A 27,098-nucleotide genomic window follows, 5' to 3' on the forward strand; every position below is an offset into this window, starting at 1 on the left:
TGAATTCAGGGCTGTGTTACAAGTTTCTGTTTTTGCCCATACCTTACTTGGATAGAAGGAAGTTTCTCTGTTCACTGAGAGAGAGGGAGCTTTGAACAGCCTATCTGTCCCTGGAAGAGTGGTTTCAGCCCAGAAATTAGTAGTTTATTGGCCATTTTGGGCTAATTTCTATCTCTTTCATTTCCCTGCTATAAAACCTGCATTTGCAAGGTTTTTTGCTAGTAAACAGCTCAGCAAAATCCTGTCTGGTGCCCTGCAGAGTTCTACAGCAGCAGAGAGACAAAAGAGAGACTTTGGAGTGATTAAGTATAATTTTTCTGCATTTTCTTGCTGCCTTTAGCTAATTCCACCTAAAATGCCAATTTTCTAGAGTTTCTGTGATTTAAAAAGCTCGTTTCAGGTACATGTTGTACTTATTTTACTGCCTGCACTTTAACAAAGTTGTTTTTGTGTTTAAATTACCTGTTTAACTGTTGTAGGCTACACACTCAAGTGTGATGGCCATTTCTGTGCATTTAAAGTGTTTTTTTGATTGTATCTGCTTTATTTTCTGAAAAAAATATATATACTTGTTTTCCTGCCTTTCTAAGCTAGTATAGTCCAGTTTTCAGGTTAGTGCTGAATTCAGGGCTGTGTTACAAGTTTCTGTGCTTGCCCATACCTTACTTGGATAGAAGGAACTTTCTCTGTTCACTGTGAGAGAGGAAGATTTGAGCAGCCTATCTGTCCTTGGAGGAATGATTTCAGCCCAGAAATTAGAAATTAGCCCAAAATGGCCAATAAACTACCATCTCTTTCATTTCCCTGATATAAAACCCGCATTTGCACAGTTTTGCGCAGTGGGTAGCGCCAGTTAGCTAAGGTATAACTATTCTCGGCTCCACAAAGTCTACTCTTCAATTTTTCCCTTGGAACTAGACAAACTTTAAACTTAAGCACTCAAACCATTCACTTCTCATACCTTGCTCAAAACTCATAGCAAGCACTAATAAATCTTAGCACTAGACCCCCCCCAATGCTGTAGAGAAGGACAAGGCTCTCTATTCGACCTTACCAGCCAGTCAGTAAAACAGTTTACTGTACCTATCCAGGCATGTCCAAAGGGCAGTTTTAGGTGTACTCTCTGGTCCAACTGGTGAATCTGGGCATTTTGAGGCAATGTTACAATTGCCTCATGTGCACAGATAACCCTCTCCTCCTTCCACCAAACACTAATACATGCGAGAGATGCAATTATACAGCCAAACTGGAGGCTAAGCTCTCTCAACCCAAGATTGGACCAGGCAGTCAAGAGGAGAAGGGAATTACTTGCATCACACCACCAGTCTCACATAGACCTATGAAACCAGCACCAGCAAAAAACACACATAAATACATGAAAACATACTCGGAGGCTCTAAATAAAAATCTGCAGAAGCAACAGAGACCTACAAAGCAGACATCCAAGCAACCTCAACCCCCCAACACAAACCATGAAACACATACTTCACAAAACCAGTGTGCCACCCAATCACAGCCCTTAAGGCAAAATAACATACTCAACAAACTAGTAATAGGTGACTCTATAGTCAGGTACACTGACATCCCACTCACTAGGCTGAACAAGGAGAAGGTTGTCGTTAGCTGTCTGTTGGGTGCCAGGATCCGACACATAACACAAGCACTCAGGTCACTCCAGAACAAGTACAAATATGACTCTGTCATTGTCTATGTTGGTATGAATGACCTGAGACATACCTCCCTGGACTACATGAAAAGAGACATGGAGGAGCTCTCTGATCACGTATCCCAGGCCGGTATGACCCTGAATCTGAGTAGCATCCTGCCCTCACCAAGAATGATACCAAGGTATAGAGAAAAAAATATCAATTTCAACAACTGGCTAAGCTTCTGGTGTCATTCAAAGGGGATCCAGTGTGTCAGCCTGGGATGACATACTCGACAAGCCACTCTGCTTCGCTAGAGATGGCTTGCACCTGTCACCCTTAGGCTTTCGAATACTGGCCAAGGCTCTTGCCACCCCCATAGTGCCTTTTTTAGGCAATGCTCAAAAGACAAACCCACCACCGTAAATAGCACAAGTAACAAAAAACTGAGGGTAATGGCACTCGATGCCAGAAGTCTAAACCTCAAAATGCATGCACTCAAGGCACTCCTCAGTATGGAGAAAACCGATATATGTGCAGTAACAGAAACCTGGTTTAAGGCTCCAGAGAGCACCCCAGCACTACCAGGGTACAACTCAGACCCTACATTTCAGCCAAAAAACCTGGACCGAAACACAAAAGGCGGGGGAGTATCCATATTCATCAAGGATACCCACACCTCCAGGTTAGTGGCACAGCACGATGCTTCAGAGATCATTCACGTGCAACTAACAATGAGCAAAACTGCTATTCAAATTATAGCTTGCTACAGATCACCCACCATGTCCCAGGACCCTCACTCCGCATTCCTGGAAACAGTGGGAAACATAAAGGTCCCATCAAACACCCTGATATTGGGTGATTTCAATTACCCAAACATTAACTGGGAGAACTACTCAAGTACAAACTCCCTTGCCCAACATTTCCTAGAATTTATAAACTCAAACACCCTGGATCAACTGGTCAACACCCCCACCAGAGGTGACAACATATTGGACCTAGTCATCACCAACATAGGTGACCGGTGTTCCACACCGGAGGCCAATCCCTCGTTGGTTAGATCTGACCATAAACTAATCACTCTGGATATCCACATTCCGCCACCACCCCCAGTCAAAGAAACTGCCATGAAAAATTTTTCAAAAGCAAACTTCACCTTACTTAAGACTGAGGTGGGAAATTTCAAAGCCCCCATGCTAAAGGATAACGCTGTCCAAGCTGCAAATTCCTTTACTAATGCACTCTATGGGCACCTACAAGAATGCATGGATCGTGCTATCGCAAACAAAACCAAGACTCACTCCTCCAAGAAAAGGAAACCAGTCTGGTGGACCCCTGCCATAAACAAGCTATACAATAGAAGGAGGAAACTAGTACAGAAAAGCGTAAAATCCCAAGAAGTGAAGACACCCCTGATCAGTATCAGCAAGAATCTACATTCCCTCATAAAATCATCCAAGGCTAGCTTCAAAAGAAAAATTGCCATGGACTCCATAGATAACCACATGGCATTCTTTAGCTATGTCAAGAATCTAAGTGGCAATTCTCAGATCTGCTCGGAGTTCATGCAGAATGGCACAAAATACACTGAACTGACCGATATAGCCAATATCCTGGCAAACAGGTTCAGTGCAAACTTCACCCCCCTCTCACCCCCAAAACGGCCCATAACTATACCAGAAGAATGTAGTGCCCCTGAAATCACAGGCAATCAGGTTAAAACAGCCCCCTCCAAAGCCAAAAAACACAGCATCAATGGGACCGGATGGTGTCCCAGGCTGCGTCCTACACAAGCTCAAAGATGAACTAACCCCTCACCTAAACACACTGTTTAAACTCAGCCTCTCCACAGGCTATGTGCCCACAGAGTGGCACACGGGAATGGTTATTCCATTCCACAAAGGTGGAGCCACAATGGACCCCAGGAACTATCGCCCTATAAGCCTGACTAGCATGGTCTGCAAAGTTATGGAGTGCATCATCATGGATCTCATTAACTGAGACATTGGAAACCTCAAAACACTGGACCCTACCCAGTTCGGCTTTGTTAAGGGCAGATCATGCCTCCTAAACCTGGTGGATTTCTTTGAGACAGTTACCAAGGCTATAGATGAGGGAAAGGTGGTCCACACAGCCTACCTAGACCTTGCAAAGGCCTTCGACACCATTTCCAATTCAGGTATTCTAGATAAGCTCACCAGGCTGAACATAAACCCCTACGTCATGAGATGGGTTGCCAACTGGCTCACAAACAGAACATAACATGGTAAGAGTTGCGGGAGCTAGGTCTGACTCTAAACCGGTTACAAGTGGCGTTCCCAAGGGCTCAGTCCTAGGACCCCTCCTGTTCAGCATATACTTCTCAGATGTACAGGCAAGCACAGGAGGACTATAGCTGACAAAGTTCGCAGACTACTGCAAACTAGGGGCTATAATTGACTCTCCGGCTGACACAGACATCCTTCAAAAGGGTCTCACTGAGACAGATTCCTGGTGTCAAAATCATGGCCTCAAGCTAAATGCCAAAAAGTGCATAGTCATCCCCTCTGGAAAAAACAAAGTACCCACAAACTACCACATAGGTGGTAGCCCCCTAAATATGGAAGATGTAATAAGGGATCTGGGGATCTAAGTAGATAGTAACCTCTCCTTTGATAAACACATTGCCAAAGTGGTTAGAAAATCCTTCTATGTGGCCCACCTAATCACAAAAGGGTTTGCAACCAGATCAAAAGAGGTCATTGGGCCCCTCTATGCATCACTCATCAGACCCATCATAGAGTACAATGCCCCATTTGGGATGTACCTTACAAGACACCTGCAACAACTGGAAAGACCACAGAAGTACCTCACCAAGAGGATCACTGGCCTCAAGCAGATGCCCTATGCAGCTCGACTGAAGAAAGTCCAGATGTACTCTGTTGCATACCACCTACTCAGAGGTGATCTCTGCCTGACATACAAGGCCATGTCCAAACCAGAATTGATGGACATGCTCCACCTAAAGAAAACCGTATCCCCTGGAGCCACACGCTCCAGGGATCTAAACCTCACCACAACAATAAATAAGACATGCTTGAGGGATAGATTCCTGTCCCAGAGACTTCCCCATGCTCTTGAACAAGATTCCAATCTACATTAGGGAGAGCTCCTCGCTAACCCTCTTCAAGAGAAAACTTGACGAGTGGATGGGAAACAGAAAGTTTACCCCGGGGATCACTTCAATGGCTCTGCTGGACAGAGGCACAGGGAACTAATCTAAGGGGGTGGCGAAAGCCAACACATTCTGGCTAGGCTTATAAATGCCTTCGGGCAGATAGCCTAGTACCTACCTACCTATGAACCTATGGCTCAGCAATGAGAAGAAATTACAGATAGTGGTGGGGGTGGCTGAGAAAATCTTGGGTACAGACCTCCCATCTATTCAGGAAATTTTCTTTACAAGAGCAAGAAAGAGAACATACAAAATACTAGCTGATTCAACCCATCCGGCCCACAACTGGTTCTCACAACTTGCGACTTGAAGGAGGTACCACAGTTTCCACTGTAGGACTACCAGATTCAGGAGCAGTTTGTATTGTGCAGTTGTGAGACTTATTAACTTGGACACCAACCATAACACCAGATACATTGAAACTTCTTTTTTCATTTAATCCTGCTGCTCTGGGCAATTACCACCAGTATTACTATTATGCAATATGATGGCTATACTGAGTCACGTCCAAGGTTAACAAGTGCAATACAGTAACTATACAGCTGCTATTCACTAGTCTCCATTTATTCTTCATCTTAATGGTATGGTGAAGGGGTTTGGTGATGGACTTGTGTGATCCTAAATGACAATAAAGTTTCCTTGAATTTTAAATCATTAAGATGCTAATTTTAAATACTATAATACATACTTAACACAGCAATTTAACATTTTTTATTTTTTTTTACATCTTTTTTGCCCTTTTTCTATCCAGCCATCAAGCTTCGTTCAGTTTCATGCAGTCGTTCACCCAGTTTTTCCCATAAGAACCTAGTCACTCTGCCTTACACAATACCAAGGGGGAGGGGCTCCAGCTCTTGTGGTACCTACACCTTAGCAGGCTCATGCTGAAGTGAGAGCTGAACAGTGGAAGGGTCACCATCAAGGCAGCCTTACAATTAGGATGCTTTTTAATACCTAACCCCATGTGTAGCTGACATGCACAGTCATGTGCAAGCGTCCTTCTAAACTTGTGATTGAGGGTTGCCACTTACACAGCTTGGCAGTACTAAGCACATGTCCACAGTCTATCACACTGCGTAATGTGCACCTCTCTCTCCAGGAGGTGCCCACACTGCTGAGGCCAAAACTGCCTCCTTCCCCCTGGACAGACATGCTAGTATAAACTACTCACCTCCACCCTAATGGCTCCTCCAATACCTGGGTCACTAGTCAAACCCAGACCAACTGTTCCACAGCTAGGAATTTTACCCTCTGCACCAAGGAGCTGGAAAACAGGAAAACTTCAGTGTGACAACATAAACCATACTTCTACAAGTGAGGTATGCAGTGTTACTGTACCTACAGCAGAATATCAATAACAAAATAAATGTTAAAATGTAGACAACACAGACAAATACTTTATAAACTGTATATAGCTAAAAATAAATAAAAAAGCTTAGAAACTTACACTTGCTCCATCCATAACTAGTATGGTGTTACCAGCGGTAATGTGGCATAGATAATGTAGAGCTGTATATGCACATAGCCCATCTCGAATGGTCCCTGCTGCTTCAATCCAGGTTACTTTCTCTGGTTTATGAACTGCAGACAAATAATTAAGGACAATTAACCATGGGACACCACTAACAAAGTAACAGACCCACCCTAAAACTCCCTTTGGATACAGCCACATACACATTTAATTGATAGAATTAGCAAGTTACGAATACAGTTTTCCTTAACAAGCTAATCTAAATTTAACAGCAATGAAAAGAACTTCTTGAATTTTCACCTCAGGAACATTTATGGTAGTACCTTAAAGTATACTGCTAATACTATCTCCTCAATTCCTGCTCTTAAATTTGGTGTAAGACGTAACTGAGCATCAAATTTCAAACTAGTTACAATTTGACCACTAGGCTCTCTGTGCTCTCTGTATAGAATTAAATCTTTCCTTACTCCAGAAGCCAAATCTACAATAGCTAGAACCCACTTAATCTCTTCTCTATTATATGCCTCCCCTATTTATACAAATCTTTCTAAATACAATCTTAACAAACTAGCTACATCATATAACAATATTGCCAGATTTGCCACAGCCTCTACATACAGGACTCATCATTGCTCCAATCTTAAAAAAACTAGGGTGGCTAGAACTACCCAACCTAATACAATTTAACCAACTTACAATTGCCCATAAAGCCCTTCACCACCCTGACAACACTCCAATGTTCTCCACCCTCATAAAACCCTATAACAATCTAAAGAACCTGCGCTCCTCTAACAAAATACTGATTCATACTTCTCTATCTAAGAACTCAGCAGGTGACTCCACATTTTCCAACTCAGTTGGTAAAATATGGAATCAACTACCTCAAGACCTCACAACTCTAACATCTCTCCCACTATTTAAAACTAAACTAAAACTCTTCTTTTCCAACCACTGGCTTTGCTCTTGCAATAACCCAGACTAACCATTCTTTTATCTCCTTGCTATTTGACTCCTTACATCCACTCTTTTTCTTATATCTAACACTCTAAATTATTCTCTATAAAACTGTTTCTGTTACTTCTTTTCTAACTAAGGCATATAATCACTACTTTTCAACTTCTTACAAAGAAGAAATAGGGTAACTAAGTAGGTACTTTACTTGTAGTTTTCTACTTTACTAAACCTCTTATTGTACTCAAATGCTTTTACTTCCTGCTGTAGGTTTAATGTACATGTTTTTAGATTTTATTTGTATATGTTGATATATTATTGTTCATTTTTTGTTTATTCTTACTATAGTAGTATTGTAGAGGAGCTTTTCTCCCAGGGCCACCACTGAAAATGGACATGTATCCAGATGGACTAGCCTGGTAAACAAATGTCAAATAAAATAAATAAAATTGACAGAAAAGCTGGGTTTCCACCACTTTGCACTACAGAAATAAACAACAATCATATACTGTGCTGCCGAAATTTACACTACTAAATACAACATTCTGCTGTTGAGAAACCCTTACATTTTATTATGCAACAGTGAAGACAGTAGACAAAGTATTTAAAGACATATCAAGTTATACCATTCCAAATGTACTAGCTACATCTGTAGCACAGACATACAAAAGTGTACTTTTCATACCAAGTATGATATTCCTTCACTTGAGATGCAGTTATATTTTACAGCTCCAAGCAGTTTATTTCAAGACTGTTACAGTTACATCACAAAAGTCATCATCATATGTTAATAAAAATATATCACGACAGTGCACTCCAGCATGAATTGGAGTATTCATTAGAAAAAAAAAATATTCCAGACAAGATAGGTGCAAAGCCTTCTTGTTTGTGGAAGAGTAAAGCCCACATTCTTCTGGTGAACGTCTTAAAATAATTGGTCTTCATTACAGTCTGCAGTTCATAAACAAGTAAACTACATCTCTACCAAAGAAAGTACAGTTTTGTACCTACCATAAATGTAGATGTTCGAGTGTATACACTGCTGCAGTCATTACACTTGGGTTATCCTGCCGTCAGGCGGTCCCTCAGTCGGCCAGAGTTCCAAAGTCTTGGTCCGGCATTGGTTGCTGTCGCTTCTTCCCTGACGACAGCCGACGCCATTTTCTTCAGTTTTTCTTGCCCCAGATGTCAGGTGCCCCCAAAAAGGTAGGCAATGTGAATTGCTAATAAAACATGCATAAGAAAAGCAATCAAAAACTTTCAGTTACCAGCAAATACTCCCCATAGGTAGCAAAGGGTAGAAGGCTTGGGTAAGTACCAGCAAGTAAGAGGGGAAGGAGGGAGGGTAACCTGGACTGCAGCAGTGTATACACTCTAACATCTACATTTATGGTAGGTACAAAACTGTACTATGTTCATCGTGTTACACTGCTGTAGCCATTACACTTGGGTAGAATCCCAAAGCTGAGGTAGGGTGGCTGGTTCTGTAAGGCATTAGGGGTGGCTATAAGGCCCTGCAGCACTGCAGTGGCAAAGCCAGCTCTGGATTTAGAGTAAAGAGGCAGATGGCAATGCTTGGTGAAGGTATGTACAGAAATCCAAGTTGCTGCTTCCAAAATGTCCTTGGTAGGTACTCCTCTGAGGTAGGCAGTTGAAGTGGCTATTGCCCTGGTGGAATGAGACCTAATGCTGTTAGGTACAGTTTTCCCATGGTGTGTATAGCAGAAACGTATCCAGTGTCCTATCCATTTTGAAATGGTCTGTTTTGAAATGGCTTTTCCCTGTGCTCCTGCAGCATATGCTACAAACAATTGCTCGGTTTTTCTGAAAGCTTTCGTTTTGTCCAAGTAGAAGCGTAACTGCTTGTGTATGTCCAAGGAATGCAGAAGTCTCTCCCCTTTATTCTGTGGATTTGGATAAAAAGTTGGCAAGTGAATAGTTTTGTTTAGAGCCATACTTGATACCACCTTTGGCATAAAAGTAGGGTTTGTTCTTAAAGACACCCTATCTTGGTGGAAAATAATGAAAGGTTCCATTGCCATTAGTGCCTGTAATTCTGAAACTCTTCGTGCTGAGGTTATTGCCAGGAGCAGAGCAGTTTTCCAAGAGACATATTTTAAGTCTGCTGAGTTAGCTGGCTCAAAAGGAGGTAAAGTTAATTTTTCCAACACGAAGTTGAGGTCCCAAGTTGGAGTTGTGCTCTTCGAGGCGGTCTTATGTTTTTAGCCCCTCTGAGGTACTGTTTTAGCAAAGGATTAGAAAAAATTGGTGGGTCTGTGTTGTAATGAGCAGAGATGGCAGAGGCGTGGATCTTGATGGATGAAAAGGAGAGGCCTTTGTCCAGCATCTCAGTTAGGTATTGTAGTATCTGAGGAATATTTGGGACAAGAGGGTCAAGGCTGTGAGCCTGGTTCCAGGCACAGAATCTCTTCCATTTATCCGAATAGGCTTTCCTGGTGCTAGGCCTTCTGGCCTCCAGAATGACATCCTTAACAGCTTTGGAGAGAGGCATTGTTTGCTTGACTAAGGAATTTGCCATGCAGCCAGGTTTAAAGTCTTGAGCTGGTTGTGAAGTATCCGATTGTTTTGCTGAGTCAGAAGATGTGGGATTTGAGGCAAAATCCAGGGTGGACCTTGTGCTAAGTTGTTTTGCTGAGTCAGAAGATGTGGGATTTGAGGCAAAATCCAGGGTGGACCTTGTGCTAAGTTCTTTAAGATAGGGTACCAGTGCTGGCGTGGCCAGTCTGGGGCAATCAGGATCATCTTTGGCTTTTCTTGCCTGGCTTTTATGAGTACCTTTGAAAGGAGAGGTAGTGGTGGGAAAGCATATACTTGTAGGTTTTTCCAGCTGAATGAGAGGGCATCCACTTTCCATGCTTGTGGGTGGTAAGTCCTTGTGTAGAATTTCTGTAGCTGGCAATTCATTGGGGATGCAAACAGATCAATGTCCAGGCTCCACCATTTTTGTGTTATCATTCTGAATATTTGTGGATGTAATTTCCACTCGTGCGGATCCATGATGTTTCTGCTTAAGTCGTCTGCCAGTGTGTTTTTCTCTCCTGGCGGGAATTGTGCTTGCAGATGAACTTGATAGGTTAGAGCTGTGTTCCACAAGGTCATGGATTGTCTGCAGACGGGATATGAATAAGTGCCCCCTTGCTTGTTTATGTACCACATAACTGTGGTGTTGTCTGTCTTTAGTAGTAGTTGTCCTGGATGCAGAAGGTCCTTGAAAGCTATAAGGGCATTTTGTACAGCTAGCATCTCTTTTTTATTGATGTGAAGATGCCTTTGTTCTGTGGGCCACTTGCCCTGAATACATTTTCCTGCCATGTGTGCTCCCCAGATGTAATCCGAAGCATCTGTTGTCAGTGTTTGCCTGGCTGTGGGTTGAGTGAAAGGCTGTCCCTTGTTGAGGTGACAGGCTTGATCACACCATCGAAACTCCTGCTGGAGGCAAGGAATAAGTGGTATTACTGTTTCCAAACTGTGATAGTGTTGAGACCAGACACTCTTTAGGTACCATTGTAGTTTCCTCATATGCAGTCTGGCATATGGAATTAGTAGTATGCAAGATGCCATGTAACCCAAGGCCTGCAGAATTTTTCTTGCAGGGAGTTGGGTCTTTGTTGCCATCAATTGAAAATATTGAGTCAGTTGTCTTTGCTTGTCTGGCGTGAGATAAACCATCTGGGCTTTTGTATTTAATCTGGCACCCAGGAATATTATCTCTTGTGAGGGCACTAGTTTTGACTTCTTTTCGTTTATTGTGTACCCTAGGCAAATTAGCAATCTTTTTTTACAAACGGCAGATGCTTTTAGAAGAATGTCTTTGCTCTCTGCTTGAATAAGGCAGTTGTCCAAATATGGGTAAATTTGAATTCCTTTTTATCTGCAAAATGCAATTACTGGTGCCAAGCATTTTGTAAAGACCCTGGGCGCAGTAGATAAGCCAAAGGGCACTGCAGAGAATTGGTAATGCATTGAACCTACTAAGAATCTGAGGTATCTTCTGCAGTTTTGTCTGATAGGGACATGCAGGTATGCCTCCTTGAGGTCCAAAGTTACGAGCCAAGCTTTCTTGCCCAGCATGGGAAGAAGCTGCTGTAGTGTCAACATTTTGAATTTTGGAACATCCAGGTAAGTATTTAGAGAAGAAAGATCCAGAATGGGCCTCCAGGCTTTGTCCTTTCTGGGAACCAGAAAGAGTCTTGAGTAAAACCCTTGTCCTTGCTCCTGTGTTGGTACCTTTTGAATAGCTCTCATGTCCATGAGTGCTGTAATTTGTCTTTGAGCCTCTGCCCATTTATTTGGTGGCAGATTTGGCATTCCTTTTAACCTTGGCAGAGTGTGAAAGTGGAACCTGTAACCTTGAGATACAATGTTGAGAACCCATTTGTCTTTGCTGATCATATGCCAATTGTGACAGAAAAGTACCAGTTTTCCTCCCAAGGGGGCTGCCAAGAGAGAAGTGTTTGGCAGCTGTAGTGGGAAGTCACTGGGGCTGTTTTTTATAAGGTTGAGGCCTGTCTTCCCCTTCTTTCTGGGTTGAAGCAGCCCAATGTCGAGGCCTGTAAGGACCTTGTGGTTGACCTCTGCCTCTTGGACGTCTGTATCTGCCCCTTTGAGGTCTGTCTGTAACTGGAAAGGACCAATTCTTTGTTGGCCAATTTCTGCTAAATCGAGGAGGCTGAACCTGTAAGAAATCCTTCAGCATTTGCATAGATTTTGCCTTATCCTCCATTTTCTTTAATACCTGTTCTGCCTTAACTCCAAATAAAACATCCTGCTGCAAAGGTGCATCCAATAATTTTGCTTTAACATGATCTGGTAAAGTCTGCTCTTTTAACCAAGCATGTCTTTTAATGACAGACCCTGTAACTACTGCTCTACAGGAGGCCTCTAATGAATCAAAACCACATTGCAAAGTATGTTTTCCCACTTGTTCAGCTGCATGCAATAAATCCTGCATTTCCTTATAATTAGGAAGATCTGAATTTGGAAGCATTTTTTGTTTCAACTGAGACATCAAATATTGCTGATATTTAAGCATGTGAAACTGGCAATTTAAGGCCCTCATTGCTAAAGTCGCAGATGTATATACTTTCTTCCCCCATCTGTCTAATGCTCTGGAATCTCTGTCAGAGGGGACTGGATTTTTTGCTGTAGAGGCCTTTACCTCTTTGGGACCCTGGGAAATAGTTTCAGGGTCAGCAACAGGGCTTTTATAAAGAAATTTGTGAGAGTCAGGGACTCTGTAGTATCTGTCTGGCTTAACTAGAGCAGGAGGTAAAGAATCAGGATTTAAACTGGATTCAGAATACACATCATCCACAATATCTAACACTGGCGGAATAGCAAGGGGTCTGTGTTGAGGTAATAAAAGAAAATCTCTGAGCCTTTTCTTGGATTCTGAATAATCCTGGCCCTCCCAATGGAAATGATCCCTCATGGTATGTAAGGTTTCCCCAAAGGAGTAGTCCTCTGGTGGAGAGGCTGAAGGAATTGATTCCTCAGCATCAGAATCCTCATAAGGGGGTAAAGAGTATCCTTGGTCCGAGGATGAATCTGAAGAGATGGATACCTGGTCGGATGAGTCATAGTCTACATCCTGCCTAGGCCTTTTATCAGGAGGAGGGTGGAACCCCCTGATCAGAGTAATTAAGTCTTCGGCCATTTTGAGCATTTGTTTCTTAGGCATGGAGGCCTGTCCTGGTGAATGTTGAAGTTGTTTCTTTGTTTTTAAAGGGGTTTTAGACTTAGCAGAAGATTTAATGGTCAACTGAGTAGGTCTGAAAACACCCTCTGAAGCTGCGGGTTGTTCAGCTACTCTGGATCCCTCTGAAGGGTTAGTCTCGGTAGGGCATAAATCTGGTGTGTCCGAAGGCCCAGCCATCTCCACGTGGGAGTCAGAGGCGGCCTGTGGTTCCAAAGAAGCGGTCGTCAGGGGCTGTGAAGGCGCCTCGCTGAAAACTGGAGAACCGGCGACTGGCCTAGAAGAGGCTTCATAGTCAGTTTTGGGCCTCGGATGCCTGTCCTTGTCTTTGCGCTTTTTGTGTATTCCGGTCGTTGGAAGTTCCGACGGCATGGTGTAATTTAATTTTCTACCAAAATAATGTCGGGCAAATTCAAACCAACGTTTAATAGTGTGCTTGTTAAACCTAGCACAAAACTGACAACCTGTGGCGTCGTGGTCTGGGCCTAGGCATGGGATACAATAAGAATGGAAATCGTTATGAGGTATTTGCTTCCCACAAGAAATACAGTTATTATCTTTTACTGACATCAGTCTGAGGCAAGAAAAAGTTTCCCCAATGGGCTACTTAGCTTTGTAGAAGACTTCGGTTCTGGATTCGGAATGAAAATCTCAGGAGTCGGCCGACCGGCACTTGTGAACTGCTTTTGCCTCGGGCACAGAGCGGCAAGAAAGACTGAAGAAAATGGCGTCGGCTGCATCTTGTATACCCCTGTCGCACTGACGTCAGGGAAGAAGCGACAGCAGCCAATGCCGGACCAAGACTTTGGAACTCTGGCCGACTGAGGGACCACCTGACGGCAGGATAACCCAAGTGTAATGACTGCAGCAGTGTAACACGATGAACATCTTCTAGATTGCTCCAATTTTCCTTCTTCAACTTCTTGTAGACCAGCTGTGGCTCAAAGAAGACTTAAAGCCAATGTCACCACCATTCAGTGGCACCAAAGAGGACATCACCTCTTGCTGAAATTCCAAAGGGTGTGTGAAAGAAAGCAACAAGCCACAAGACAATCATGAACAAACGTATCCCAGATTCAATGAATTTCATACATCTTTTATTTTTGTAGCTACGTACTTGGAAGAAGAGAAGAAGAAACCCCACTTTTTATATTCTGTTTTAAAGAGCATAATTTGCAATTTTTGTTTGCATGTTGTGCAGAAGTGCATCCTTGATGCTGTCCTACCTGTAACTGTAATGTGTGTTTGTGTAGTATTTACTACAACAACCAGTACAATGATCCATGGCTTATATCACATAGAAATGACAAACAGTATCCACCCTTATATACAAATACTTATCTTCTGAAGTGAGGTAAGATAAGTGACTTTTTTTAATCAACTGTGTTGTATATCAGTCACTCAAATATATGGTAACTTCACTGATTTGTGTACACATCTAGTATAAACTGTGAATTCAGACAGACAGAATTGACAGCACCATTCTGTGTGATGTTGCTGTAGGTGAAAATGAGCTAAAACAATGCATACATCCCAGCAGGTCAGACTATGGAACAGTTTAGCAGAGGAAGGTGGGAGTGAGTGGTTCATGTTGGCTCGTTCATCCTGAGGGAAGGGAAATGGCAGTCCTGTTTGGCCAAAGTGCGCCCATGCAAGCTGAAGCCTGAGAGCCAACAATGGCTGCAAGATCTTGGAATGTGGGATTGGTATTTCAAGCTGATGAGTGTAGCCCTCATATATCAGAGGAGGGCACAAAAGGCCCTTATGGTTAAGCAGATGGCTACATTAGCCACCTGGGGTGCAGAGTTAGAGACTTAACCACAAAATCCCTTATGGTTGCCTGAATGACAGCTTCCACTGAATGGGGGGGGGGGGGGGCTCGTGGTCAGCAGACAACAGGGAAAAAAAATACTCAATATATGTCACAGTGTCCAAAGTGGAACCCCCACAAGGGACTCAATAAGATCTTGAACTATTTGTTCAAATTATCCATGGAATCGCATACACAAGGCATACACCATAATAGGTCAGAATGAACTCTGCTGGATCACTCTCACTATCTCTGCTATGGCTGTAGTGGCAGTAACTTATGCTTCCATGATGGCCCTGCACTAACATTGGGTTGCAGCTACTGATACTCTAACTTCAAGGGGATGGCATTAACCATATCTCTGTTGAGAACCATTAACAACCCCCCCCCCATGTGGATCTCCCTACTATGACCTCTTGGGACAGATTCAGATGTCTGAATACTGAATGCCATCACACTTCCCTGATATATAATGTCCCCATTAACCTGTCCTCTCTCAGATGTGTTGTATCCTAAATATCTACAAGCATAACAAATGTGTCTGTGGTCTCTGAAGCGGATGTGAAGGTCATTCTCCCTATGACAAGCACACAATCTGCACTCCGTGACTATTCCAGATCATCTCTACCATCATTATTAGAGGTTACAGATACTCCAATAATCAGACAAGGGCAGTTTCATAGTACTGGTGCCAGATAAAGAATCACCTGTGAATAAACAAGGGCAAAAGATATCCAGTGAAAGCATGACCCAGTACAACAACTACACATGCAATTGATATCTGTACAACTATAAACTTTAGAATAAAGAATATCCCTGGCAATACCTCATGCAGATGGTCACAGCAAATAGATACCCAATATCCCTGTGTATCATAAGTCAGACAGATTTCATTAAGTTTAGAATGATGAAGAGGTAAGGAGGACTTGCAGCTATAGATACAATGAGATGCAATGCAGTCAAAAGACTACACACCTGGGGCATCTGCAGTTGAAACTCTCTGGGATCTGTCCAGCTCTGCCTCAACATCAAGTACTTTATTGTGGGACTCTCTAGAGGTGGTACTGCCTTTAAGGGAGTCCAGGAACTCCTCTGTTACCGTGAGAGGTGGTTTGGCCAATTGCCCTCCACTTGTTGCCTTATGTTGCGGTGCTACAGCTTCTGCTCTGATTGGCAGCACCTATTTCTGACCACTCTGCAAGCCCATGTCATAGCCAGGGTCCTGATCACCCACAGCATTAACACTGCTGATAATTTCAGTGCAGCAACATCATGGAAGGGCTGGCTGGTGTCATGGACAGCAAAAAGCCATCAGCCATAGAAATGGACCACATGTAGAACCACCTCATTCTCATCTCTGAGCTTTGGCTTGTGGGTGGCTGGAGATGGGCCACCAGATGCATCAGTTAAGCTCCTCTGCAGGCATGGACTCAGAGAGAAGCTGAGAGCTTCTTGATCAGCTGTCTCTGTATCCGGGTAAAATGAGCTAAATAGTTTAGTGACTACAGTGCGAAAGTGGCTCAGGTGTTAACGTTCTTTCCAATCCTGTCCAACACTCTAGACTCCTTGTTAGGTGGACATTGGCATTCTCCTCTGTCACCAAAATGGTGTCAACTACTGGACCCTTGCTCCAGTGTTTTCTATCAGCCAATGGGACAAGGAACCTATCTGGGCATTTATGGATAGGCTCTATGTTATCTGGTTCCTTCCATGCCCGGTTGCATACCAAATCAATGAGGTCAACCTCTGGGGGGTTCCCCCAAGATGCAGAAGGACCCACCCCAAACTCCTCCAAGAAAACACTGATACCTCAAAAGGAGGTTGGACAGATCCCCTGCCTTTCTGCTTCAAGATCTCTAGAACGTCTCCAAAGGAGACATCATCATATGGGGATCGAGGGGATCTTTCTCCTTCAAAGTCAGTGCCTTCAGTCAATGACTCCATTGGGAAGTCGATGTGCCTCTTTTATTTTATTTTATTTTATTTATTTTACATTTGTTGACCGGGAGGATCCGACTGGATGCATGTCCATTTTCAGCGGAGGCCCGGGGAGAAAAGCTCCAAACACATGTGACAAAAAGCATTTAAATAACAGTGTAAGCAATTTTACATTCAAAATTAGAGCATGATAAGTTATTCTTTCTAATTTATCTAAGATGTCAGAGGATTAGGATAGTAAGGAGATGTAGGAGATTCAGGTGTTAAGGCTGTTAGTCAAGCCTAGAGTAGACTATCCCGAGTTTAGGCAATGGCAACTTCGCATTGAACCCAGATGTGTTTTTAGCTTAGTTTTGAATTGACTTAAAGTAGAGATGGATATAATATCATGGGGAAGTTTGTTCCAAATTTTACCTGCAGCGTTGGTGAGAAGGGAGTCACCAGCAGAGTTATTAGTTTTGAATGTTTGGATTAGGAGACGGTTGGATGACCTCAATGGTCGTGGGTTGTTACAAAGGGGAAGCAGCATTTTGAGTGAAGGAGCATATTCAGGGTTGTATATAATTTTGTGGGTAAGGACTAGTAGGTTGTAAGAAATAAGGTTAGGAAGCTCAGTCCAGTTGAGCTTGGCTAAGTTGGTACAATGATGGGTCCTATATGGTGACCCAGTAACAAACCTTGCAATATGATTGTAGCAATTGGAGAGTTTGTTCATGACAGTTTTACTTATATTGTGAAGTAAGGGGGACGAGTACAGGAGTGATGAGAGAAGGTGAGTCTGGGCGATGGCCATTTTAGCTTGGGGGGTCAAGAAGCTATTTATTCTATATAAAGAGCCTAGCTTCTTATTAATGGTCTTAATCATTTGGTTTACGTGTATATCAAATTTTAGTTTGTTGTCTATGGTTACCCCTAGTAATTTTGTCGAAAGGTCCGGAGAAATTATGGTCCCATCCTTAGCTTGGATAGTAAAGTTGATGGAGCAGGACCTTTTAGTTGGTGGAAACAACAACATTTTAGGTTTTTAGGATTAAGAATCAAGCGACGACTGGAGAGCCAGTTTTCTATTTTGCTGAAAGTAGACTGGGTTAATAATTGTAAATCTGAAGGGGTAGTACCAGAGCAAATTAACGTAGAATCGTCTGCGTATTGTATGCAACTGGCATTAGGAATAACTGTATGCAGCTCATTGATAAAGATGGAAAATAATAGCGGCCCTAAAATAGATCCTTGCGGGACTCCCAATGTATTGGGTAGTAACTTAGAGAGTTTGGTCTGCCATAAAACTGCTTGTTTTCTGCCAGATAGATAGGAACTAAACCATTGTACAGCAATGGTGTCCAGACCAAGTGAAGGCAATGTGTTGATTAGAAGTTTATGATCCACCATATCGAAGGCCTTCGACAGATCCAGAAATAGTGCAGATGAGATTTTATTATTGTTACGATGGGTGTTAATGGTGTTTGAAAAGACAAGCAGGGCTGAGGTAGTACTATGGAGGGGTCTGAAACCATGTTGGGTATCAGCCAGTAGTTGGTTGACAATTAGGTGTTGCATGAACTGTTTCTGAACACATTTTTCCATTATTTTTGCTAGAGGGGAAAGTATGGATATGGGCCTATAGTTAGAGAGATCTGTGGAAGTGCCTCCCTTGTGGAGAGGAATTACATAAGATATCTTCCAGATCTCGGGGATTTTGGCCTCTGCTAAGGAGCGGTTGATGAGGATTGACACTGGGTAAGCAATTACCTCAGCTGTTTTTTGCAAATATTCAGCTGGGAGTTGGTCGGCTGAGAGTGCGGAGGGTTTTAGTTTTTTGATTAATTTACAAATAGATGAAGTTGCTAAAGGTTGAAAGGTAAGTAGGGGAATATTTTTGAATGTACGAGAGTCAAAGGTATGAGAGCTGGGTGGTAATTGATTAGACAGAGTTTGAATTGTCTCAGTGAAGAAGTGGTTAAAACTATTAGAGACATCGTCAGGGGATTTATCAATGAGTGTGGCAGGGACAGGGGTAGTAGTACAACCAGGGTGAAGAAGTTGATTTAGTCCAGCCCAAAATTTTTGTGGACAGTTTTGGTGGTCAGTTTGCAATTTACAATAGTATTGTCTTTTATCTAGTAATATTAGCCTTTTAGTTTCATTCCTAAGTTGTCTGTATTTACTTTGGTCCAAAGGGAGTTTAGTAGTACGCCAGGCAGACCATGCTTTGTTTCTGAGATTAATTTTCTGCCTTGTTTCTTTTGAGAGCCAAGGAACATCTACAGTTTTGGTTTTCTTTGAACGAATGGGAGCATGGAAATTAAGAATTTCTAGGAATTTTTTGTTAAAGTATAGCACTGCTTCATCTAAGGGTAGATATTTTAGTATTGTCCAGTTACAAGAAAATAGTTCTAGTTGAAGTTTGGTTAAGTCAAAGCTAAGCACTCAGCAGGATAATTAGCTTTTATTTTTCTGAGAAATTCTGCAGGCTATACAGCCTTTTTCTGTTTTTAATTTTAATTTTCAGGCACCAATTTACAGCCTTTTTCTGAATTTAATTTTAATTTTCAGGCACCAATTTCTAAGTCAGTTGCCCGTGTCCAATATTAGATTTAGGTGAAATTCTAAGACCTAAAACTAATATAACCCTGAAGACTTAAGTAACCTTGGATCCTATAAGGCAGTGATCAGCTAAAGGTAAACGGTACTTGTTTAACCACCTGTTTTTTAAACAATAGAATGCGGCGTACTCGCTCCGGTTTCTGTCAGGGGTTTTAAATGTATCCTCTCATTCAGGGGATCATTTATGGGCTACGAATCAAGGGAGCCACCTAGGATAAGAGAGGGAGGCCAGGAACAAGGGTTAGAAGGCAGCGAAGAAGACAATAAATGTAAGCTTTACACACAGAATATAGGTAAAATGTACCACCATACTAGAGCCAGAGGCAGTAAACAATTGTTCCTCAACTCTAACTGAAAGTCGCTAACAGATATTCATTAGGTAGAAAATGTGGTTGAACACTAGCAATATTTTGTTAAACATGAAAAATCATTGCATTAAGTTCATTAGCGTAACTGCCGCTATAGCGACATTCAGATAATGCATTCAGGAGTGACAAAAAATACACATGAAAACTATTGCATCAAGTTCTTAGCGTAACTATCGCTATAGCGACATTCAGACAATGCATTCAAGGAGTAGCAAAATACATATGCCTTTTCCAGGCAAGATGTTCAAAGTAGACTGCAATAACAAGATGTTCAAAGTAGACGCAATAACAAGTTCTTAGCGTAACTATCGCTATAGCGACATTCAGACAATGCATTCAAGGAGTAGCAAAATACATATGCCTTTTCCAGGCAAGATGTTCAAAGTAGACTGCAATAACAAAATTTAGGAGCAAACAACTATAATTCTAAATTAATTTTTGCACGTCTTTCTCCGGGGGGACTTCCTCTGTGGGATACTCAGGGGTAGTACTGAAAGAAAATGATTCTTCCTGGGCAGGAAGACCTTGGAGACAGCTCAGGGCAGGATGGCTTGGAGCAGGATGAGCAAGGTCAAGACCATGACCCAATCGGATGTGGGGCTAGACTGCAGGATGTGAGAAGACAGTCATCCACCAAAGGAGAATACCTTTTCCACTACTTGGAAGGCCAATGGGCACCAAGAAGTCCCTTCTACCAAAGCAATGAAAGGGAGATGGTCAGAACTCGCTCTGGATATGTGACCTCCAGAGGAGATCAGACCCGAGCTGTCAAGGGCCGAAGTACCTGGGGGAAGAGAAGGCTCTGACAAGGACAGAGTAGACCCCAGTCCCCTGGACCCAGTGTTGACATCTCAGCTCTGAGATCTGCTCTGCTCTGAAGAAATAGGAATAGGGCTGATCAGGGGCAGTATTGGAGTCAAGGAAGGTGGCTTTCCTGACACAGATGCTGACACTCTCAGGAGTCCCGAAGCCTGCACCTCCAAAGCCATGGACTGGATCAGAGAAGGAGTCCTGATGGTATGGGGTGGGTAGCTCATCGATCCGACAGGGGATGGAGCAGACACTTCTCCCATCTGAATCTTGGTCTTGAGGAATTTCCTCATCATCCTCTCCATGTCTGCCTTGGACCAGCTTCTGGTGGACATGGAGGAAGCAGATGAGGGAGGTCTGGAATGCCTAGGCTTTGGTGAAGGGGATTGTCCTAGCCGACTTGGAGACCTGCTTCAAGCTCTCAGATCCAGACCCCTAGAATCCGATGCCAGAGACAAAGGAACAGGAGAAGATATGGCGATGATCTCAGTTGGTTCCATGGAGGCCTGGGGATCTGGTGAGGCAGTAGGCTTCTTTGGATCCAAGGGCGATGGATCCAAAGTTTTCTTGGACTTAGTTCTAGGCTCCCAAGGGTCCCTTGAGGAGGCAGAGACATACCTCTTCTAGGCTCCTTGTAGGAGGAAGACAAAGCCATTGAGGGGGGTCTGAGCCTTGGATGGCGAAGAAGGAAAGAGACCCCTCAAAATTTGTTGTGTCTGTCCACCAGTGCATGTGGATTGAAGGACGCACAAATTTCACAATTCGCCTTGAGATGGTCTGCAGCTAAACAGTAGATGCACTCCTTGTGGGCATTTTGATTAAGAATCTTACTCCCAACAAAAAAGCGCATCTTTAAAAAACTTGGAGATGGTTTGTCTAACATAATAGCTGAATGACAAACCAAACTGATGCCCGCCAAAAACAAAAATGAAACTACAGTAATTATCTGCACACTGAATTTTGCCAGTTACACACACTACTTAAAGCTAGAGCTAGGAAAAATCTATGAAAACACTAACAACTATAATTCTAAAACACTACCTAAACTACCTTACTGCCAAAAAACATTACAAGACGCACTACAATAAACATGCTCTAAATTCCTAACCAACAAACTTTTAAAAACTTTAAAACTAGAAAAAGTACAGTTGTGTACACTTACCACAAATGTAGATGTTCGAGTGTATTCACTGTTGCAGTCATCACATTTGGGTTTATCTGCCTGCAGGTAGCCCTCAGCCGGCCTGAATACCAGAGTCTTCTGATTTCTGCATCGGATGCTGTTGCTTTTTCCATGATATCAGGTCGTCAGGGGGTATAAAACATGCAGCAGACGCCATTACATCAGTTTTTTCTAGCCCCAGATGTCAGGTGCCCCCACAATAGGAAGCAATTATATGGTATGAAACACCCCCAGAAAAAAGCAAATGCACATGCAATAATATAATCCAAATAAGAAGGAAAGGTAGTGCCAAGAAAAGTCAGGGGGCTGGAGGGAGGGTAACCAGGACTGCAACACTGAATACACTCGAACATCTACATTTATAGTAAGTGTACATAACTGTACTATGTTCTTCGTGTTTCACTATTGCAGTCATCACATTTGGGTTGATTCCCAAAGCTAAGGAAGGGTGTAGGCAGTTAGAGAGCATTGGGGCTAGTAATCAGGCCCTGTAAGACTGCTGTGGCAAATCCAGCTCTGGATTTAGAGGCAGGTGGTAATGCTTGGTGAAAGTATGTACAGAGCTCCAGGTAGCAGCTTCTAGGATGTCCCTGGTAGGGACTGCTCCGAGAAATGCTGTACATATAGAGGCAACCCTGGTGGAATGTGATCTTATTCCCTCTGGGGTAGGTTTTCCATGGTGCTTGTAGCAGAAATGGATGCAATTGGCTATCCATTTGGAAATGGTTTGCTTTGAAATGGCCTTCCCTTCTGCCCCTGCAGCAAAATTTACTAGCAGCTGGTCAGATTTTCTGAGAGGCTTAGTTCTGTCCAAATAGAATCTAAGCTGTCTGTGCACATCCAGAGAATGCAGTAGTCTTTCCCCCTTATTTTGAAGATTAGGGAAAAAAGTAGGCAAATGAATGGAGTGGTTTAGAGCCACACTAGACACCACCCTGGGCATAACGTGTGGATTAGTTCTGAGGGAAACCCTGTCCGCATGGAAGATAATGAAGGGTTCCACTGCCATAAGGGCCTGCAGTTCAGACACTCTTCTTGCTGAAGTGATGGCTAGAATGTAAGGCTGTTTTCCATGAAAGGAATTTTAACTCTGCAGAAGCAGCTGGTTCAAAGGGGGGGGGGGGTGAGTTTTTCCAACACAAAGTTAAGGTCCCAGGCTGTAGTGGGAGCTCTCCTGGGGGGCCTTAAATTTTTGGCCCCTCTAAGGAATTGTTTTAGCAGGGGATGAGAGAAGAGGGGTGACTCCGTATAATAATGTGCTGAAATGGCAGAGGTATGAATCTTAATTGAAAAGAAAGATAGGCCCCTGTGGAGCATTTCTGTTAAATAATCTAGAATATGGGGTGAGCTGGGCACCGTTGTGCCCCTCCCCTGAGCCTGGCTCCAGGAACAGTATCTTTCCACTTTTCTGAATAGGATTTTCTAGTACTAGGCCTCCTAGCCTCAAGAATGGCATCCAGTACCTGCTTACTGAGGGCTGCTAGGGGTGAGCTCAGGGAAATAACCAGACTGCAAGCTTCAGGGTTTGAAGCTGAGGGTGCAGAATCTGGCCTGCTCGCTGGGACAGCAGGGAAGGGGTCTGAGACAGGTGCCATGGTTGTAGCACTGTCAGACTGCACAAAAGGGCATACCAGTGCTGGCGTGGCCAGTCTGGGGCAATCAGCATTATCCTTGGCTTGTCCTGTCTGATCTTTAGTAGAACCTTTGAGAGGAGAGGCAGAGGGGGGAAGGCATAAATTGAGAGGCTTTCCCAGGTAAAGGACAGGGCATCCACTTTCCAAGCTTGACTGTGGGGAGTTCTGGTGCAGAATTTGCTCAATTGGTAGTTCTGAGGGGAGGCAAACAGGTCTACCTCTGGTATCCCCCATTTGTTCCTCAAGAGATTGAATATTTTGGGTTCAAGTTTCCATTCATGTGGGTCTATGAGATTTCTGCTCAAGTCATCTGCCAGTGAATTTAGTTTGCCTGGCAGGAATTGAGCTTGCAGGTTCAATTGGTAGTTCAAGGCTGTGTTCCACAGAGCCATGGCTAGTCTGCAGAGTGGGTAGGAATGGGTTCCCCCCTGCTTGTTTATGTACCACATAACTGTGGTGTTGTCCGTCTTTACCAATAGTTGTCCTGGAAGAATAAGGTCTTTGAAGGCTGTCAGAGTGTTCTGTATAGCTAACATTTCTTTCTGACTGATATGCAGGTGCATCTGTTTTGGGTTCCATTTGCCCTGAATGCACTGCCCTGCCATGTGAGCCCCCCATGCACAGTCTGATGCATCTGTTGTTTGGGTTTGGGCGGCAGGGGGTAGAGTGAAAGGGAGTCCCTTGTTGTGGTAGCAGGCCTCTGCCCACTAAAGGAACTCTGCCCTTGGATAAGGAAAGATAGGAATCATTGTTTCCAGGTCCTGAGAATATTGACACCATAGACTTTTTAGATACTATTGAAGTTTCCTCATATGCAGTCTTGCATATGGAATTAACAGAATGCAAGAGGCCATGAACCCCAGGGCTTGCAGGATTTTCCTTGCAGATAGCTAGGTTTTTGTGGCCAGTAGGTTGAAGTCATTTGTCAAATACACTTGTTTCTCCGGCGTGAGGAATGCCTTCTGCGAAGTTGTGTTCAAGCTTGCTCCCGGGAATACAATCTGTTGGCAGGGTACTAGGTGTGATTTCTTCTTGTTGATGGCATACCCAGAGAGGTTAGAAGTCTCTTTACAAATGCCAGGTGTTGTAATAGCAAGTCCTGATTTTCTGCCTGAAACAGGCAATCGTCCAAGTATGGGTAAATCTGAATATTTTTCCTGCCTGCAAAATGCAATGTCTGGAGCTAGGCACTTTGTGAATACCCGGGGCACAGTAGAGAAGCCAAAGGGAAATGCAGAGAACTGATAGTGCATGGAGACCACCCTGAAACATAGGTATTGTCTGCAGAATTCCCTTATTAGAATGTGCAGGTAAGCTTCTTTCAAGTCTGGGGTTGCCAGCCAGGCATCCTTGGCTATTATAGGAAGAAGCTGTTGAAGAGTTAGCATTTTGAATTTTGGAACCACCATAAAGGTGTTGAGAATAGACAGGTCCAGGATAGGATGCCAGGAGTTTTCTTTTCTGGGAACCAGGAACAGTCTTGAATAAAAACCTTGTCCCCTTTGTTCTGCTGGGACAGGTTGAATAGCCCTGATAATGAGGAGAGGGAGCACTTGTTTTTGGGCCTCCGCCAACTGATTTGAGGGGAGGTCTGGCCATCCACTTGGGGTTGGTAGTGAGCGAAAGTGGAATCTGTATCCTAGGGAAACTATGTTTAAAACCCATTTGTCATGGGTAATGAGTTCCCAGTTTTTTGCATGCAGTGCGAGCTTTCCTCCTAAGGGAGCAAGTAATTGAGCAGGGCTTGGAAGAGTTAAGGATAAGTCATTGTGCCATTTTTCCATATGGGGGTGGCTTGCTACTCCCTGCTTTGGAAGTGGGTGCCCCCTCACTGCTTAGATCTGTGCATAGCCTGAGACTGAAGTCTTAATGGTCTGCTGTTACTGGGTTTGGACCGAGAAGGCCTGGAAGGGACTGGAAAAGACCAGTTCTTTGAAGGCCAATGTCTACTGAATCTAGGAGGCTGTACTTGTAAGAAATCTTTAACAGTTTGCACAGATTTAGCTTTTTCCTCCATCCTTTTGAGGACTTCTTCTGCTTTGTTACCAAAAAGGCGGTCTTGGTTTAAGGGTTCGTCCAGTAATTTAGCTTTGACATGATCTGGCAAATTTTGTTCCTTAAGCCAATCATGCCTTCTAAGTACAGACCCAGTGACAGCAGCCCTGCAAGATGTTCTAAAGCATCGAAACCACATTGCAAAGTATGTTTACCAACTTGTTCAGCAGAATGCATTAACGCTTGCAAATTTTTGTGTTCAGCACAGCCAGGAATCAACATAATTTTCTGTTTAAGTAGTCCCATAATATGCTGCTGATGGTGGTGCTGCAGTAGCATTGTCGCTTCACAGTAAGACGCTGTCCGGTTCGATTCTCAGCTAAAGCGTCTTCTGCGTGGAGACATGCGTGAATGGGTGTACCTTTGTTGAAGGTTGTGCGTCAGGCCTGGCAAGCCGGTACGTAAAAATCAACTGCCAATCATTAGCGGACCAGAGTTCCGCTGAGGCGACCCCTAGCCGGGAAAAGCCGAAAGACACAAACTTTAACATATGAAACTGGCAATTTAAAGCCCTAATGGCCAAAGTAGCAGAAGTGTATACCTTCTTACCCCCATCTGTCTAAAGCTCTAGAGTCCCTATCAGAAGGGGTAGGATTTTTGGCAGTAGTAGCCTTAATGCCTTTTGGTCCTTGGGAAATGTTCTCTGGATCCGCAGTAGGATTCTTGAAGAGGAATTCGTGAGAGTCAGGTACCCTGTAGTACCTGTCAGGCTTCCTGGGAGCTGGAGGCAAAGTGCCTAGGGTAAGGCTGGATTCCAAGAAAACATCATCTACAATCTCCAGAACAGGAGGGATAGCTAGAGGCCTGTGTTGAGACAGGAGTAAAAATTCCCTAAATCTCTTTTTGGACTCAGAATAGTCCTGGCTTTCCCAGCGGAAATGCTCCCTGAAGGTATGCAAGGTTTCACCAAAAGAAAAATCTTCTGGAGGGGAAGCAGAGGGAATGGAATCCTCTGGATAAGAATCCTCATAAGTAGATAAGGGTAAATCCTGGTAGTCAGAAGGAGCAGAGTGATCAGATTCCTGATCAGAAGAATCAGAAAGAAAATCAGTTCTAGGTCTCTTAGAGGGGGAAGGCTGGCTTCCCCTAATTATGGTAATAACATCTTCAGCCATTCTAATCATTTGTTTTTGAGGCATATAGGCCTGAGTATGCGGCTTGGTCGGTTTTCTAGGCATAGTGCGAGCTTTAGGCCTGAGGAATTTGGTAATTCTAGCTTGAAACAAAGTCATAGGTTTAATATGAACGTCGGTAGGCCTAAATATACCATCAGAAGCCAGTGCCTGCACAGCAGCTCCAGACCCATCCAAGGTAGAGACATCCGCAGGTTCCATAGTTGAAGAAGCATCTTGCGGCATACCATACTCCAAATGGGTCTCAGTAGAGGCCTGTGAATCTGTAGCAGCAGGTTTCAGGGGCTGCAAAAGCACCTCACTGAGTACCGGCGGACTGGTGACTAGCTTAACGGAAGCATTGTCGTCAGTTTTGGACCTATGCGATCTGTCTCTGTCTTTATCCTTACTTTTTTCAGGAGATCGTTAGTCAGATGGCTTAATGAAGCCATTTTGGAGTACAGAGATCGAAAACGGAAGTATTTAGCTATAAAAATAGCCCGACGATGAATAGTTCGGGCATTGAACAAGGCACAAAACAACAGCGAGGTACATTGTGGTCTGGGGCTAAACAGGTGATGCAGTA

At 43.5% G+C, this 27,098-nt stretch overlaps 1 protein-coding gene across 2 annotated transcripts in view; it reads right to left on the reverse strand.

Annotated features, from left to right (window-relative positions):
- CRYZL1 (crystallin zeta like 1) overlaps positions 1-27,098 on the reverse strand; it is a 951,914-nt gene that overhangs the window by 507,225 nt on the left and 417,591 nt on the right. For both annotated transcript variants that reach the window (XM_044072955.1, XM_044072954.1), the window contains exon 6: positions 6,308-6,441. In XM_044072955.1, coding sequence (XP_043928890.1) covers positions 6,308-6,441 — 134 coding nt within the window. The remainder of the gene's footprint in view (positions 1-6,307; positions 6,442-27,098) is intronic.

This window comes from Protopterus annectens, chromosome 5.part1 (genome assembly GCF_019279795.1).
Source record: "Protopterus annectens isolate FY-2018-M chromosome 5.part1, PAN1.0, whole genome shotgun sequence".
NCBI classification, from domain to species: Eukaryota; Metazoa; Chordata; order Ceratodontiformes; family Protopteridae; genus Protopterus; species Protopterus annectens.